General features: G+C 34.1%; 1 protein-coding gene across 2 annotated transcripts; it reads left to right on the top strand.

Annotated features, from left to right (window-relative positions):
• Positions 1–1156: 1156 nt before the first annotated feature.
• On the top strand, positions 1157–8395 carry LOC131151019 (uncharacterized). 2 transcript variants are annotated; one of them, XM_058102176.1, is made up of 3 exons: positions 1157–1748; positions 2741–2883; positions 8109–8395. In XM_058102176.1, exons 1-3 carry the CDS (start codon positions 1558–1560, stop codon positions 8219–8221), a joined length of 447 nt encoding a protein of 148 aa, XP_057958159.1. In that variant the 5' UTR covers positions 1157–1557; the 3' UTR covers positions 8222–8395. The 2 variants fall into 2 exon arrangements, with proteins under 2 accessions (XP_057958159.1, XP_057958160.1); XM_058102177.1 differs by having other exon boundaries at positions 8060–8395.
• Positions 8396–17743: the final 9348 nt, after the last annotated feature.

Genomic DNA, 17743 nt, shown 5'->3' with positions numbered 1-17743 from the left:
GTTCGTTTTTGGGTTGTTATATAGAATTTTGGTATTTATTTGAGGTTATTTATTTATGTGGCGCTGCGTGCATGATAATTATGGTATCAGATACAGGTGATTGGAACACGTGGCACCCAGACCCCACTTGGCGGGTTTCAGGGCGTCACACACAATATATATACACATATAGTTCCATGCATGGAACTATACCAAAAGTAAGGGGCTTATTAGAAGCTTCAATCTCACAATCTCGAGAGTTATTGTTGGAAATTTTAGAAGAAGAGAAAAAGAAGAATATTACGAGAAAGCTACTCTAACGTGTTTTTAGTTGCACACAAATATTTTTCAAATATGCATCAATGCAGTTAGTTAAATACTAACCTAATATTGTTGAACCGGGAGGAGTACGTGTCTCTTGTCTCTGTTTTGGGGGGCTGAATTGTATTTTCATTTTTTAAAAAAAAAATTTCTTAGGTGTTCTTGGTAGGATTTTTTGGAGCTCACATGTCTAGCTGCTTTTATGTTGATTCTTTTTTGCTTACTATGAGTTGTACTTTATTGGAAGCTCAAATTCCTTTACTGTTCCTTCCTTATGATGCATTATATTTCTTTTTTTAAAAAAATATTTTGCATATATTATGAAGATTTAATAATACAAATCATATGATAATAGTATTATTAGACCAATAATTATTCATGCAAAACCAAATATTGGTATAAACATTACATCAACATTTTGTGCATATTTTTAAAGATTTAATGATGCAAATCATATTTTAATAGTCTTATGACACTAATATTCCATTCATAAGATTGAGATTCTTAGAAGTGTAATTATACTAAAGGTATACTTTTATTCAACCAACCAAATGCCCTTACGATGTTGATTTTTTCCTTTGATACTTTCCATTTGCTTCATAATAACTAATTGAAATTGGTTACGCATCAAAGTTACGTAATTAGGCATTTAAAATCGTATACTAAATATTATAATTTTAAATTAAATATCTAATTACGTTTAATATTTTAGCAATGGGCTCAATTTATAATATTGAGTTTTTATCCGAAAATTTACGGTATACGTGTTTTAATTATGGTAGGATATTTTTGGAAACAAAGGAGAGCCCTGCTGGTCCAGAAGATTATTGAAGTGTTCAGAGAGCTCGATACTGAATACCGCTCGTTGCCACTCAACATAAACGTTAACCTTATGCCCGCACGTATGACATCGAGGAAAAGAGAAGCTGGCAGCCCGTGAGTGTATCATGCGGCAGCCCCCATCTGATGAAGGGCAGCTGGGCTTTGAAACAAAAAGCTCTGGGCCGAATTGCGAAAGAAGGAGAAGGCTTGGAGATCCATGCACCCTGATGTTACCACGCGTGGTATAGAAGGGCAGCTGGGCTTTATGATAATTGGAGAGGCTTGTGGCTGGGTCACTTGGGCTCGACCAAGGGAGCCGTGTGTGTACTCACGTTCCTGAGGCTCGTGAGCTGGAATGAAAAGCATATGGGTCGTAGCACCCTGACGTGACCGATCCATGCAAAAGTAAGGCCGGGCAGCTTGGTCTTTTGGCGCATGTGTGAACTGGGTAGCCGAACGGGACGGCAGAGGGGGTCGCAGTCTCGCAGAGGGGACCCGAGCAGCTGCAGCAGCAGCAGCTTGCCGCTTGAACGCGAGCATCTCTTCTCTCTCATGGTTCTGCTGCGTTGCCGCCGACCACAAGAAGAAAAAAATAACACAGCAGCGTACAGCTGCTGTGTGCAGAGGCCTCTTCAATCTCTCTCTCTCTCTCATCTCTTTTTTTTTTCTTGCATTTAAATACTTGATTAAATTATTATTATTATTATTAATTTTCAGTTGTGTTTTTATTTTAAAGTCTTGGAATCTTAAAAGTTTTGTTGGATTATCATTATTAAATTTAGTCTTGTTCTGTTTTTTTTATTTAATATCATTGTTGGAATAGATTTACATTGGGACTATTTTTATTATTGTGTTTTAGTTTATTATTTAAATTGTCCAAGAGCCAAATTCGTTTTTGGGGGTTAGATTATTTACATTATTGATTGGGTTAAGTTTAGTTTTTAAGTTGGTGTTTAATTGAGTTTTTATTTTTATGGTTGAATAATAAAGTTTTGATTTGTAGGCTTTTATCTGAAATTTTATATGTAGGATTTATTTATTGTTTAAATAGGATTTAATTACTTACTCTAAGCCTATTAGGTTCTTATTTTATGTTTTAATTTTAGATTCTTAAGTTAAGTTTTAATTTCATCACAAAATCTCAAAAATCCCAAAAAATCGAATCTGAATTGTATCTAGTAAACCTTTAATTTCTTATTTTCTTTTGGATTTATGTAAAATTTGAAATTAAACTATATTTTCTGAAAAGACGATCTGATCCTTAGACTAATTATTATATGACTGAACTCTTATACTTGAGATATATTTCGAACTGCTCATTTTTCGAATGAATTAGAAAGGTTTGTTGCTTTACCTACGTGTTCAATGACTCTTTATTATTGACAAATATATATATACACAGTCATAAAATGCGGATATAAAGGATGCATAATAGTCTTTACATCACATCACTTAAATATGACAAAGCTACTAGTTTAATTTCTAGGCTGAAGGCACTAGAGGTTGTTTTATTTATTTGTTATTATTTTTTCAGTTTTTGTGGGCCCACAATAATATGTACAGGCTATCATGCACTATTTATTGATTCCTTTTCTTTTTATTTGGAATTTTTCCTCAGTGATAATTTTCTTCAAGTGAAGAAATTAAAAGGCATACAGGGATTGATTTTACTAATGTCTATTCCTAAAGCTGTCAAAGATGGAAAGTTAGATTCTATTAGCGGCTATGTCAAAGAAGGAAAGCAAGATTCAACTCTTGATGGTAAGGATTCAACTATCTCCTAAAAAATATATGGTTGATGTTGATTTTCAATAGTTTTAGCCGCAAGGAAAGGATGGACAAGTTTTATTAGACCCTCTAAAGAAAATTTTCTATTTAGGAAAGGAGAAGTAGAGTGGTTTTTTAATTGAAAAATTTTTCGGTACACCACCTTCCTTTTCTTATGTCTGCAACATCATTCATAAAAATATAGGAATAGAATTAAGATTATCACTCCCCCTTCTGGTTCTTACTTGTTTAAATTTGAGAATATGAAAAATAGGAATAGGATTCTTTATAATGCTCTTTCATTTGTTGGAAATAATACTTTTTTTTTTTTTTTGCATTTCTAAATGACATCCTTCTCTTCGGCTTAGTAGTTTGAAGGGTTTTACTTGTAAAAGTATTACATCAATGAAGGATAAGGGGAAAGGTTTGTTAAATCTTGATAGTTTTTTAAATCTAAAGTTTGTAAATCTTAGTAAGTTGCACATTCTTATAGAAAATAAGAAATAGAGGAAAGGCAGTAGGCCGCCTTAAAAATAGTTTTTGCGAGAAGAGTCAAAGAAAAACTCAAAATGTTAGCAATAGCAAGTTGGAATATTAGTGAGATGACTCTCTAAATAGAAAGAGGTTCATAGGTATTAAAGAGTCATGGAAGTATTTCAAGTATTAAAGACTTCTAATCATTCTTAGAGGTTGCTAGTCTAGATGACTCTTTACCCTGGCTTTATATTTTCATGGACAATAAAAGGAAATCTAATTTCATTGGTAGGAAGCTTGACAAAGTATTGGCCTCTTCAATTTGTAATATGTTTTTCCATATTTCAAAGTAAAAGTTTCCTTTCATCAAGTATATTTGATCATTGTCTTGCTAATTTTTTATTGAATAATGAGGCAAAAAGAAAGATCAAACACCGTCCTTTTAGATTTTTAAACTATTAGATTAAGGATGATCATTTATTTTTTCAGAATAGTTCAAGATATTTGGAATGTTATTAATAATGGTAACATGATTTTTGTGCTTTATAAGAAGTTGAAGTCTTTTAAACTAAGGCTTAAACTCTTTCATTAAAGAAAGTTTTTTATATCTTCCTCGAAAGATTAATGAGATTATAAAAGAGAGAGAACCAAGAGCAGGTTGATTTGCATTCTATAAAAGCTTCTATTGATTCTATAACCCATAAATCAAGACTTCTTATAGATCTTTTCTCTATTGAAAAGGAATTTTTACAACAAAAATCAAGAGTAAATTGGTTGAATCTTGGGGATAAAAACAATGGTTTTTATTTTAAGAGTGGTCGCATTTTGTGGGAGAGGATGTATCTAAGGTTATCTTATCTTATTTATTTTTACTTTTTTAACGCCACTCTTATTTCTTTGGTTCCAAAGGTTAAAATACTTCAAGATAAAAAAAAGTTTAGATCCATGCCCAATTGTAATTTTATCAACAAGTGTATCACAAAAATAATGGCTAATAGATTACAAAGTTGTATGAAATAATTTGTTAATCCTAGTTAAATTTCTTTTGTTGAAGGTAAGAATATTAAAGACAATCCTTTGTTGGCTCAAGAGTTCTTACATAATTATCATAAGAAAGTTTTTGACACTTGACCTTTTGAATTCGATCTCTATTTTGATATTGACAAAACACTCATATCTTATGTGTGTTTTTAAGTGCTTGAGCAAGTTTACATTTTAGAACTAACATAAGACAAAGAGAAGATGGAAGCCTAAAGGTCTTACTCTACATCAACCTCGTGTATTCCATCAGAAGAGCGAAGAAGAAGACATTTTCTATTTGATATTGTAAATGTATTTAGTCTTTAGTCTGTAATAATTGCATGTCATGCATGATGTAGATGAAAGCTCAAACAAGACCATAGGATGACCATAGAGTGACCTTAGGGACCCTACACCTTCATGAAAAACCTTTCATACTCAAAATTAAAATCATACAAAGGTGATAAAATGTTTTCAAAAACAAAATAGAGCTTAAATTGTAAATTCAACCAAGCCCGGTCGACTGACAATTATAGGCTTCAAACACTACAAAAAAGTTAGTTTTTAGTGATGAAACTATTAGTAACAGATTCAAATTCATCACTAAAATTGGGTATTAGTGACGATTTTAGCAATCGTCACTAATAGTTTCGTCATTAAAATCGAAAAATAATGCAAAAAAATACTTTTCATGCAAAAATTATTTCAGAAAAATATTAGCGACGATTTCCACGGTATTAGTGACGAATAAATATGTCACAAAAAAGACTCTTATTAGTGACCATTAAATAACTGTCACTACTATTATTTTAAAAAAAAAAATTTATTTCATAATATTAGTGATGAATTTGAAGATTTGTCACTATTATCCCCTTATTAGTGACAAATTTAGGAACCGTCACTAACAATTAATTTATTTAAAAAAATAAAAAAATTTATTTTCACAATATTAATGATGAACTTGAAGATTCGTCACTATTAGCCCCTTATTAGTGACGGATTTAGGAACTATCACTAATACTTCTTTTATTTAAAAAAAATGAAAAAAAAATATTTCACAATATTAGTGACAAATATTAAGATTCGTCACTATAAGCCCCTTATTAGTGACGGATTCGGGAACCATCACTAATACTTCTTTTATTTAAAAAAATTTAAAAAAAAAATTATTTTCATGTCAGCAAACCAAGACCCATCTTGGTCGTACCCAACACATTCATGTCAAAAACTTCCAACAGAGTTCTCAATTGATTAAAGTTTCAGTTAAAGCATTTCCAGCCAATAACATGTCATTCATATACAACATATACATCACTCCATGACATTCTATCACCCTCTTCTAGACTAGAAACCTCAGCAACTCACACACCTGAGTGGTGTTCTCATAGTGCACATGGGCTTACTATGATTCTGCTGGTCTTCTGAGCTGAAACTCCCTATAATATAAACTATGTCATCTCTGCCTTGAGTCTATTGCTCCACGTGCATCACATGCCAATTCATATCGTGATATTATTGACCCGAGATAGAACTCCCTGCATTTTTGCCCTAAATCTCTAACTCCACCTGAATAACATGATTACTACTACTGCAGTTTTCTGGCATTTGTTTCTCTTCCTTCACCTGAGTACGTTGCCCTGTGACTTTAACAAAAGTCATGTCCTCGATCATCCCTTTGTTTTCCACTCACAACCGAGTAGTCATGCCCACAATTCACTTGTAAATTTCCCATCTAGCGATACTTTTGGCGATCAATCACACGATAAACGCGTCATACTCACTGACTTCACCAAGAAGCACCCTGCAAGCCCTACATATAACCTGCCCTGCTCACAAAACTTCTTGAATGAAACCAACGTACTCATCCCCAATGTTTGACTTGAGAATCTCTCTCCTGGTCTGGTTCTCCACCTCTGCCACTACATGAAGTACACCAAGACCCTTCATGATAAATCCATGAAATACAAATTTTTATTCCCTGATGGTATCATCATCGGTTCCCAAACATCTAAATACATATATTCACCCATATACTTTAATCGCATATGCCACAAAAAATCCGACTCAAACTCAACAGTTGCAACTCCACCTACAACTGTAACATCCCGTAGTGCAAAGATATTTCCTACTACTTTATCTCCTTTCATCACTATCAAGTGACCCTCACACACTTTCATTTCTTGACATTCAGACTCGTAACAATATCTATTATGGTCTAAAATTCCAAATGAAATACCATTCTTCCTTAGACCCAATTCATACTTTACATCACATATGGTTTTTACAACACTATCATACATTTTGATTTTGACATTTCCAATAACAAATATTTTGTATGAAATATTATTTTCAATCAAAATACATCCAGCATAAACTGACCTATCGGTGTCAAACCATTTCCTAAGATAAAAGCATTCGGTGACTAACTACAAAAAATAAGGTTATTAGTGACGATTCAAAATCGTCACTAAAGCCATAGTATTAGTGACGGTTTTAAATTTGTCACTAATGCTCTATTATTAGTGACATTTTGAAAATTGTCACTATTGCTCACAAGAACTGTCACTAATACTATGGCTTTAGTGACGGTTTTAAATTCGTCACTAATACTCTATTATTAGTGACGGTTTTCAAACCGTCACTATTGCTCACCAGAACATTCACTAAAACTTTTTAAAAAGACAATTATTAGTGACGGTTTTGAAACCGTCACTAATACTTAAATTGAACAATTAGTAGTGAAGGTTTTAAAATCGTCACCAATAATGTTAATTTAATTTTTTTTCCAATTATTAATTCCTATAAAAATCTATAATTACATTTTCTTATACATAACATTAAACCATAATTGCTAAAAAATTCATAAATTATTCAAAACTCTAATTCAAATTTAAATACAAATACAAATATATTATACAAATTCAAATTTGAATACAAATATATTATACAAATTCAAATTTAAATACAAATACATTATACAAATTCAAATTCAAATACAGAAATTTCATCTGTTCAGATAACAAAAAAAGTCAAAAACTGCATCCGTAGTGCATAACATCATACAGAAGTTGTAATAGTTGCAAACCTTACAAATTAAGAAGTTAAAAAAATTAGTATACGTTTTTTGAAAAATTTTAGCAGCATTTTATCTGTAAATATGACATTTTCCATAGAAATATGTTCCAAACCTAGGTGTTTACAGTAAACAGTTCATAATAATCCAACTAGTAATGAATTTTACGAGTGCACAAGAGCTTCATATAATAAGCATTAAATAATGTAACGTGTTCATGCATCCCATAAACAATATATATCAGAATATAGTTCTATGAAAAAATAGAATGTGATGTTTATGGTTTATAGGGCTTCCGTAGGACTCTAAAACAACTATAATAATCAAATAATGCAAATGAGTCCATGATTGATAGAATTTTCACTTAACATATGCAAAAGTAAATTTAGAAATGAAGTTCAAAGTTCATTTAAAGTTCACTTATTCTTTCAAAAATGTTTTAACATTCAACACACTATAACCATATGAGCATATGGTATATGACTATGATTATTTTGGAAAAAAGTCAACAAATTTTCGGTAGCATGTCGTCTATAAATAGAACATTTCTCAAACCTGCAAGTCACAAAAGCATGCAATTCACAATATTTTTGCGTCATACAGATGCCATTTAGATTAAGACATGCAACAACCTAAAAGTATCTACCAGCAGGTCACTACATCAGCCATGCAAGTGGTGTTCCAATCAAGCATGCAGTCCTAATGTCCACTACCAGCATGCAGTTCACAAGATATATCAATCCAAGCATGAAGTCTAGAAGGTAAATCATCTATTAAACTGAAGTTAGATAAGCACAAAGAAATTGTGTGTGTTGTGCGCAGGAAAAAATTTTGAGTGCGCAAACAATAGAAATTGTGTGTGTTGTATGTACAAAAAAGAATTGTAAGTGTGTTCTGTGTGTTAGCAACATGGAAGTGTTTTGTAAGTGAGAATGCTTAGTGTTATCTTGTAGTACTTGTGAGGTACATTAGTATGTCCAAGTGTAAGGTCTTGGGCACGTATTTTCATCTTGTAAGGATGTCTAGGTCGTAGAATTAAACAAACACAATACTATATATATATATATATATATGCAGCTCAACACTAAAACTACATACCCAAACAATTATTATTCAATCAGAGGAATTCAACAAGATGTTTGTTACTATCCAAGTGTAAAAAAAAAAAGATGCCATAAATAAGTTTAACACATACTAATTCCCACAACTTGTGAAACTATGCACATGAGGAATAGATATTTCATACCTTATGAGCTGACTTGGAAAGTGCTCGCATATCGTAGCTTGTATGTGCATAAGAAACCAATTTTAACCACACAATGCAAGCGAATAGCATTAATGTGACACCAAACAAGACAGCTGAATCACACCTGCAGAATTTAGAATTAATCATTGTATAAATCAAAATTTTTTGCTAATTCTTTTGACAAGGTTTTAACTAAGGAGAAACCTTAATAAGAGATTAAGACATGCACAAAATTGCTAATCTAACTCTGCAAATAGCAGTGAATGGATTGGCTAAAACTTCCTAGCAGCTTGGGTTTCAACAAAGGTAAGCATTTGTTACCCGCAGGAACCTACCAATTTTCAGCATCATTCACTATTCCATATCTTCATAAATGCAATCAAAACTAAATAAAGATAACAAACGGAAAGTACAAAAAGGAAAACCTATTAGTAAGGCATATTACCCTTGCATCTACATTAGAAGTCTAGAACTTAAAAACTAACCTCAGAATCAAAAAAACTAGGCACAAGACAGCAATTGTAGTTATTATTAGGTGAAGGAACACAACATCCTGCAGCATTAGATTAGAAGTTAGATCATTTAGCGCATGATCATGCAAAACAAAGAAGAAGTAGGCAAACTCTACCATGGGCAATTTTAGAAATCCCATTAGTAAGCCATACTGCAACAAATGTCAAGAATTAATCATTTAAAAACTATAGATCCTAAACAGTTAAGATTTAAAACTTGTACTAGAAAAGCCACTGAGTGAGAAAAAAACATATGCTTAATACAGTAGCCATAACTGTCCAATTGAATTGAAAACATGAGTAGGACAAACCTTCATTAAATTCTCAATGATAAGCTTGCTGTTTACAGCAACAAGCACCACAATACAGAGGTTGAAGAGGCCTACGTGGCTCTGTCACAAAACATAATTTATAGTTAGCACTACACAAAGTATAGCTTCATTTCTTAACAAATCCATAACAAATATTCATCTCCACAATACTTAAGATCAAAAAGTGTTCAAACATGCTTATGGCCAGCAAAACTCGACAAAAAATGCCTAAAACATTAACCTCGCAAAAGTAATAAGCAGCCCACCCCAATGCTTTTAACAGCCATCATCCCTCAAGTATAAGCGGTTAATTGATGAAACTTTGGTCGGTAAAAACTTAATCAACGAACGCAACTTATTTGAAATAGCATTGGAACATATTGAAAATTGCAAAAACATTTACTCGCGCAAGCAAACCATAAATGAATGAATGAATAAATTTAAAAAATTTTAATAGAGAGAGGAAAAAACAATTAACGATGGCAACCTACTTGAAAATAGCATTGGAACTAAGAGGACTCTCCCTGATTATACCGTGAGCGGGGACAGATGGCCAATGAGTGAAGAGGAGATGCTGTGGGCATCCGCAATCGCTATGGATGCAGAGAGGAGACATTGTGGGCGGCGGCTTGAGATTCAGTGGCGGGAGGACTGCGCTGCGTGCATGGAGGAGCAAGGAGGGAAGGGAAGATGAGAGGAGCAGAACGAAATTTGGGGAAAGAAGAGATGGCAGGAGGGAGAAGGAGGTGGGAGGAGAAAGAAGAAATTTGGGGAAAGTGTGGGAAATTATGAGGGTTAAGGCGGGGATTTCAGATTTTGAGCATCGGTGACGGTTTCAAAACTGTCACTAATACACCCTCAAACTATCACTAATACCTTTAACTAAATTTTTTTATATTTTTTAAATAAAAACACTATTAGTGACGGTTTCAAAACCGTTACTAATAATACCCTATTATTAGTGACGGGTCTTCTAATCCGTCACTAATACCCTTAAATAAATTTTTTTATATTTTTTATATAAAAATACTATTAGTGACAGTTTTGAAACCATCACAATACCCTCCCAAACCGTCACTAATACTATATTATTAGTTACGGGTCTCCCAAACCGTCACTAATACCCTTAATTAAATTTTTTCTATATTTTTTAAATAAAAAACACTATTAGTGACAGTTTCAAAACCATCACTAATATCCTATTATTAGTGATGGGCCTCCCAATCTGTCACTAATATCCTTATCTAAATTTTTTTATATTTTTTAAATAAAAACATTATTAGTGACGGTTTCAAAACCGTCACTAATACCATATTATTAGTAACGGATCTCCCAAATCGTCACTAATACCCTTAACTAATTTTTTTATATATATTTTTTGAATAAAAAACACTATTAATGACGGTTTCAAAACCGCCACTAATACCCTATTATTTGTGACGGGTCTCCCAATCCGTCACTAATATCCTTATTTAAATTTTTTTATATTTTTTAAATAAAAATAGTATTAGTAATGGTTTCTAAACCGTCACTAATACCCTATTATTAGTGACGAGTCTCCCAATCTATCACTAATACCCTTATCTTAATTTTTTTTTATATTTTTTAAATTAAAAATATTATTAGTGCCGATTTCAAAACCGTCACTAATACCCTATTATTAGTGACGGGTCTCCCAATCCGTCACTAATACCCTTATCTAAATTTTTTTTATATTTTTTTAAATAAAATACTATTAGTAACGGTTTCAAAACCATCACTAATACCCTATTATTAGTGACGGGTCTCCTAAACTATCACTAATACCCTTAACTAATTTTTTTTTTATATTTTTTAAAATAAAAACACTATTAGTGACTATTTCAAAATCGTCACTAATACCCTATTATTAGTGACGGGTTGCCCAATCCATCACTAATACCCTTATCTATTTTTTTTTAATATTTTTTAAATAAAAACACTATTAGTGATGGTTTTGAAACCGTCACTAATACCCTATTATTAGTGACGGGTCTCTCAATCCGTCACTAATACGCTTATCTAATTTTTTTTTATATTTTTTAAATAAAAACATTATTAGTGACAGTTTCAAAATCGTCACTAATACCCTATTATTAGTGATGGGTCTCCCAATCCGTCACTAATACCCTTATCTAAATTTTTTTTTATATTTTTTAAATAAAAACACTATTAGTGACGGTTTCAAAACTGTCACTAATACCCTATTGTTAGTGACAGGTCTCCCAATTCGTCACTAATACCCTTAAATAAATTTTTTTATATTTTTTAATTAAAACAATATTAGTGACGATTTCAAAACCATCACTAATACCCTATTATTAGTGACGGGTCTCCCAATCCGTCACTAATACCCTTAACTAATTTTTTTTTTAATTTCTTAAATAAAAACACTATTAGTGACGGTTTCAAAACCGTCACTAAAACCGTCACTAATACCCTACTAATTTTTTTATATATATTCATAAATATTAGTAGTGATGGTTTTTTAATTGTCACTGATAAGTGACTTTTAGTAACGAAATTAATTCGTTACTAATACCCTAGAATTGTCGCTAATATTTTTTTTGAAAAAATTTCACACGAAAATTGTTTACCGCACAGTTTTTAATGACGAAAGTATTAATGACGATTTTAAAACCATCACTAATAGTGTTGTATTAGTGACGGCTGCTAAAACCGTCACTAATGCTTACACTATTAGTGACGGTATTTATATTAGTGACAGTTCTTAAATACCGTCACTAATACAAATTTTTAGTGATGAAATTGAAATCGTCACTAATACTTTTGTCACTAAAAACCAGTTTTTTTTTAGTGTAAGATTCAAGAATCATCCGTGAGGCACCTTGAACCCGATGAAACACCCAGCATATCTCTAACACTACATTCTAAGTCTTTCTCCACTACGCTTATAGGATTTTAACAAACCCTTAGACATATATCGACATTCCCATTTTCAGCAAACTAATGCCAGAGAATTCTCATCCATGACATGATACAACACGTCCTTAGCCAAACAAAGACAAATGATTGCTCTAAATTCATTCCAAGTCGATGCATCCATGCTATCCGGTTGAAATTTTATATAAACCTTTCACCAAACCTTGTTCCACTAAGAGATCCTTCAATTCAGAGGCCATACAACACTCTCTTATACCAATTGTTGTGAAATAAGGGCGGCCTCTCCCAACAATGCGGAGCAGAATGAACATTGTATAAAGGATCACACATACATACTTGCAATAAACAAATTGGTGATAAACAGAAACATTCCACAACCATAGCAATATAAAGAGAGTAAAGATAAGAGCAACGACACCACGAATTACGTGGTTCGGCAAAGCCTACATCCACGGGAGCAATCGGTAAGAGATTTCACTATGAAAATCAAAGTCTCACAATACAATAATTTTCTCTCCTTCTCTTACCCTCTTTTACTCTCTTACTTGTCAAAATATGCCCAGAAAAGCATATATAACAAGCCCTCGGAGGTTTCCCTCCTAATCCCCAACTGTCACAATATTCAAATTCAAAATTCAAATAACCTCTCGCAGCCTAGTCACATTCATCAATGAGAACAAGGGATTCGTCGACGAGTCCAAGAAGCCCACTCGTCAACTAGTCTATCATCTGATCGACGAGTCTTTTGCTCTGATATTTTCTGTCTCTCAGTATCTACTCATCAACGAGTCATTGCTGCTGCACCAACATATGTTTTTCCTCCTTTTTTTTATAAGTCCCCGCGAAGTATAAGAGTTACACCATAAACAACAATCTCCACTTTGGAGATTATACGCCCCTTAGGAGAACCTGAAAAACATATTTGACCGCTCCACATTGAACTTAGAACGCTCGGTTGGGACCGTCTCCCTTCTAGCACTTGGAGACATATACCAAGTCCAAACAATGCTGTTTGAACTTGCCAATGGCAGCTTCAACTTCTACCATCAATCCCAATACAGTTGTAGATTCAACACCCGAAGACTTCGCCCTAGGCTTCCAATAAGACCTTCCCACAACAGTAAACGAAAAAGCTACTTCAAGTCTTATATCACTAAAGCCCTCTACATAGTCTTCAACAAAACTAACAACTGACTGTCTACTCTATTGCCTACTGAAAAACCCCATTGCACAATCATAGGGGACCTTTGACATATCCCGGACATCACAGCCCATCCCTGGGTACCGAGCGGTAGACATTCCATATTGATTCTCCACAGAACCCCCCTGAGATGGCAAACGAAGTCTCTTTGCAGTTCCGTCCATAAAGCCACCTTGAGATAACACCAATCTCCCTGTAGCCTTGTCCAAAAAACCACCCCGAGATATTACCAATCTCCCTACAGTTTTGTCCAAGCGAATCAGCAAACCAAGACCCATCTTGACTGTACCCAACACATTCATATCAAAAACTTCCAACAGAGTTCTCAACTGATTAAAGCCTCAGTTAAAGAATTTCCAGCCAATAACATGTCATTCATTTACAACAGATACATCACTCCATGGCATCCTATCACCCTATTCCAAACTGGAAGCCTTGGCAACTCACACACCTAAGTGGTGTTCTCATAGTGCACCTGGGCTTACCATGATTTTGCTGGTGTCCTGAGCTGAAACTCCCTATAATATGAACTATGTCATCTCTACTTTGAGTCTATTTCTCCACGTGCATCACATGCCCATTCATACCGTGATACTATTGACCCGAGATAGAACCCCCTGCATTTCTGCCTTGAGTCCCTAACTCCACATGAATAACATGATTGTTGTTATTGCAATTTTTTGGCATTTTTTTATCTTCCTTTACCTGAGTACGCTGCCCCGTGACTTTAATGAAAGTCATGGCCTCGATCATCCCTTTGTTTGCCAAAGGATCACCCAGCTTTCACCCACCTTTCTTGTACCCCAAAAAAGTGTACTGTCTAAACATAACACTAAGCCTAAATCCTCCATCACTAGAATAGTGCACCAGTGGACATCCACTCACAACCGAGTAGTCTACCACAAAAACATGCCCACAATTCACTTGCAACTTTCCCATCTAGTAATACTTTTGGCGATCGATCACATGATAAACGTGTCATACTCACTGACTTCACCAAGAAGAACCCTGCAAGCCTTATATATAACCTACCCTACTCACAAAACTTCCTGAATGAAACTAGCGTACTCATCCCCAATGTTTGACTTAAGAATCTCTATCCTGGTCTGGTTCTCCACCTCAACCACTGCATGAAGTACACCAAGACCTTTCATGATAAATCCATGAAATACATATTTCTATCCCCTGATATTATCATCATTGATTCCCAAACATCTAAATAAATGCAATCATTTATATACTTTAACCGCATATGCCACAAAAAATCTGACTCAAACTCAACAGTTGCAACTCCACCTACAACTGTAACATCCCAGAGTGCAAAGATATTTCCTGCTACTTTATCTCCTTTCATCACTATCAAGTTACACTCACACACTTTCATTTCTCAACATTCAGACTCGTAACAATATCCATTACGGTCTAAAATTTCAAATATATCATTCTTTCTTAGACCCAATTCATACTTTACATCACATATGGTTTTTACACCACTATCATACATTTTGATTTTGACATTTCCAATAACAAATATGTTGTATGAAATATTATTTTCAATCAAAATACAACCAGCATAAACTGACCTATCGATGTCAAACCATTTCCTAGGATAAAAGCATCGGGTGACTAAGATTCAAGAATCATTCGTGAGGCACTCCGAACCCAATGAAACATGTAGCATATCCCCAACACTACATTCTAAGTCTTTCTGCACTACGCTTGCAGATTTTTAACGAATTCTTAGACATATATTGGCATTCCCGTTTTCACCAAACTAATGCTGGACAATTCTCATCCATGACATGATACAACACGTCCTTAGCCAAACAAAGACAAATGATTGCTCCAAATTCATTCCAAGTCGCTGCATCCATGCTATCCGGTTGAAATTCTGTATAAATCTTTCACCAAACCTTGTTGCACTAAGAGATCCTTCAATTCAGAGGCCATACAACACTCTCTGGTACCAATTTTTGTGAAATAAGGGCGGCCTCTCCCAACAATGCACAGCGGAATGAACATTGTATAAAGGATCACACATACATACTTACAACAAACAAATTGGTGATAAACAGAAACATTTCACAATCATAGCAATTTAAAGAGAGTAAAGATAAGAGCAACGACACCAGGAATTACGTGGTTCGGCAAAGCCTACATCCACAGGAGCAATCAGTAAGAGATTTCACTACGAAAATCAAAGTCTCACAATACAATGATCATCTCTCCTTCTTTTACCCTCTCTTACTCTCCTACTTGTCAAAATATGCCCAGAAGAGCACATATAACAAGCCCTCGAAGGTTTCCCTCCAAATCCCCAACTATCGCAACGTTCAAATTCAAATTTCAAATAACTTTTCGCAGCCCAGTCGCACTCGTCGACGAGAATAGGGGATTCATCGATGAGTCCTGTAGACACCCTATTTTTGCCCGAGCCAAATATAACCAAGGGATTACTATATTATTATTATTATTATTATTATTATTATTATTATTATTATTATTATTATTATTATTATTATTATTTTATTTTTGTTGTTATTATTTTACTTTACTATAATTATTTTTATTATTTTTATCATTTTTATTATTTCTATTTTATTATTACTTTACTATAATTATTGTTATTATTTTTACTATTTCTATTTATTATTATTATTATTATTATTATTATTATTTTCACTATTTTTTTTAAATATTATTATCATTACATTACTATTATTATTATTATTATTATTATTATATTATTATTATTATTATTATTTAGTATTGTTATTGTTATTATTAAAATTATTATTATTTTCACTATTATTATCATCAGTTTATTATTATTATTATTATTATTATTATTATTATTATTATTATTATTATTATTATTATTATTATCTATGTTTATTAGGCTCATACACACTCGCATACCCCCCCGGGGGGGAGGAGCCGGGTGGCGGAGGCAACTAAAAAAACCCTACCTTATTCTCCCCTGCTCCCTGAGCGCACCCCTCTTCCCTATCTCCCTCTCTCAATCTTTCCAGCTTTCCTCTGCTCTCTCTCTCACTCATTCTCTCTTACCCCTGCTCTCTCCTGAAATCCATCTATCCCTCAGCTTCCTCTCCCTATCTTACACTCTCCTTCTCCCTCAAACCCTCTCCTTTGCTCTGCAACCAACCAGTAGATCAACCCCTGCTGAACTCTCTGCTCTGGCTAGCGGTGCTCTCTACCGTTGCAACTCTCCACAGAACCACCAGACTAGCAGATAGCCACTAGCCAACCTCCACCTCATGTAGACCACCTGAGCACCAGGTACGAGCAGCCGTCAGCAATAGACCTGAGCACTCCTCCCTCTGCAACTCCCGCACCACACACACTCTCCTCTGCAGTAGTCCTCCCCCAACCGCTCCGACCAGCCACCGTTCCTCCACACATCCCGCGCCACACACAATCACCTCTGTAGCAACTCTCCTCTAGCCGCTCCGGCCAGCCACCGTTCTTCTACAACCACCAGCAACACCCTACCAGCCAGCCACCAGCAGGCAGAGCTCGAGGCTCCCCTCTGCTTCCACCACAGTACAGCCACAGCAGATCACCACAGCTTCCTCTCCATTCCAGCAGTCGTGAGCACAAACAACAACTCTGGCCGCCCTCCTTATTCTGGCTGCCTTCCTTGCTCCGACCATGACTTTCCTCCTTGTGCCCCGGTAACCACACTGTAAGCCCCCTAACTCTGAACACCTTTGCTCCAGTAACTTACCAGCTACACACACCATACGCACACGCTCACGCACACACACACACACATGCATGCATTTTTTCCTTTTCTTTTTCTTTTTCTATTTTTCTTTTCTTGTTTTTTATTTGTTTTAATATCTAAAGTTTGGGTTTTCATTGTATGCAAGTATGTCTAATATTCATATTTAGGATGTAGTTGTTATATATATAATATATATATATATATATATATATATATATAGATATATATATATATATATATATATATATATATTAAATGATTAACGTTCTTCTTGCAGGGTTTTCATGGTTGTTATGTCTGTTCCTATAGTTAATGTTCATGTTCATACTTTTTTTTTTTTTTATGTA

The sequence above is a fragment of the Malania oleifera genome, chromosome 3, assembly GCF_029873635.1.
Source record: "Malania oleifera isolate guangnan ecotype guangnan chromosome 3, ASM2987363v1, whole genome shotgun sequence".
In the NCBI taxonomy this organism is placed as follows: Eukaryota; Viridiplantae; Streptophyta; class Magnoliopsida; order Santalales; family Ximeniaceae; genus Malania; species Malania oleifera.
Note: the sequence above shows the minus strand (reverse complement) of the source record. Positions and strands in the feature narration are given on the sequence as shown.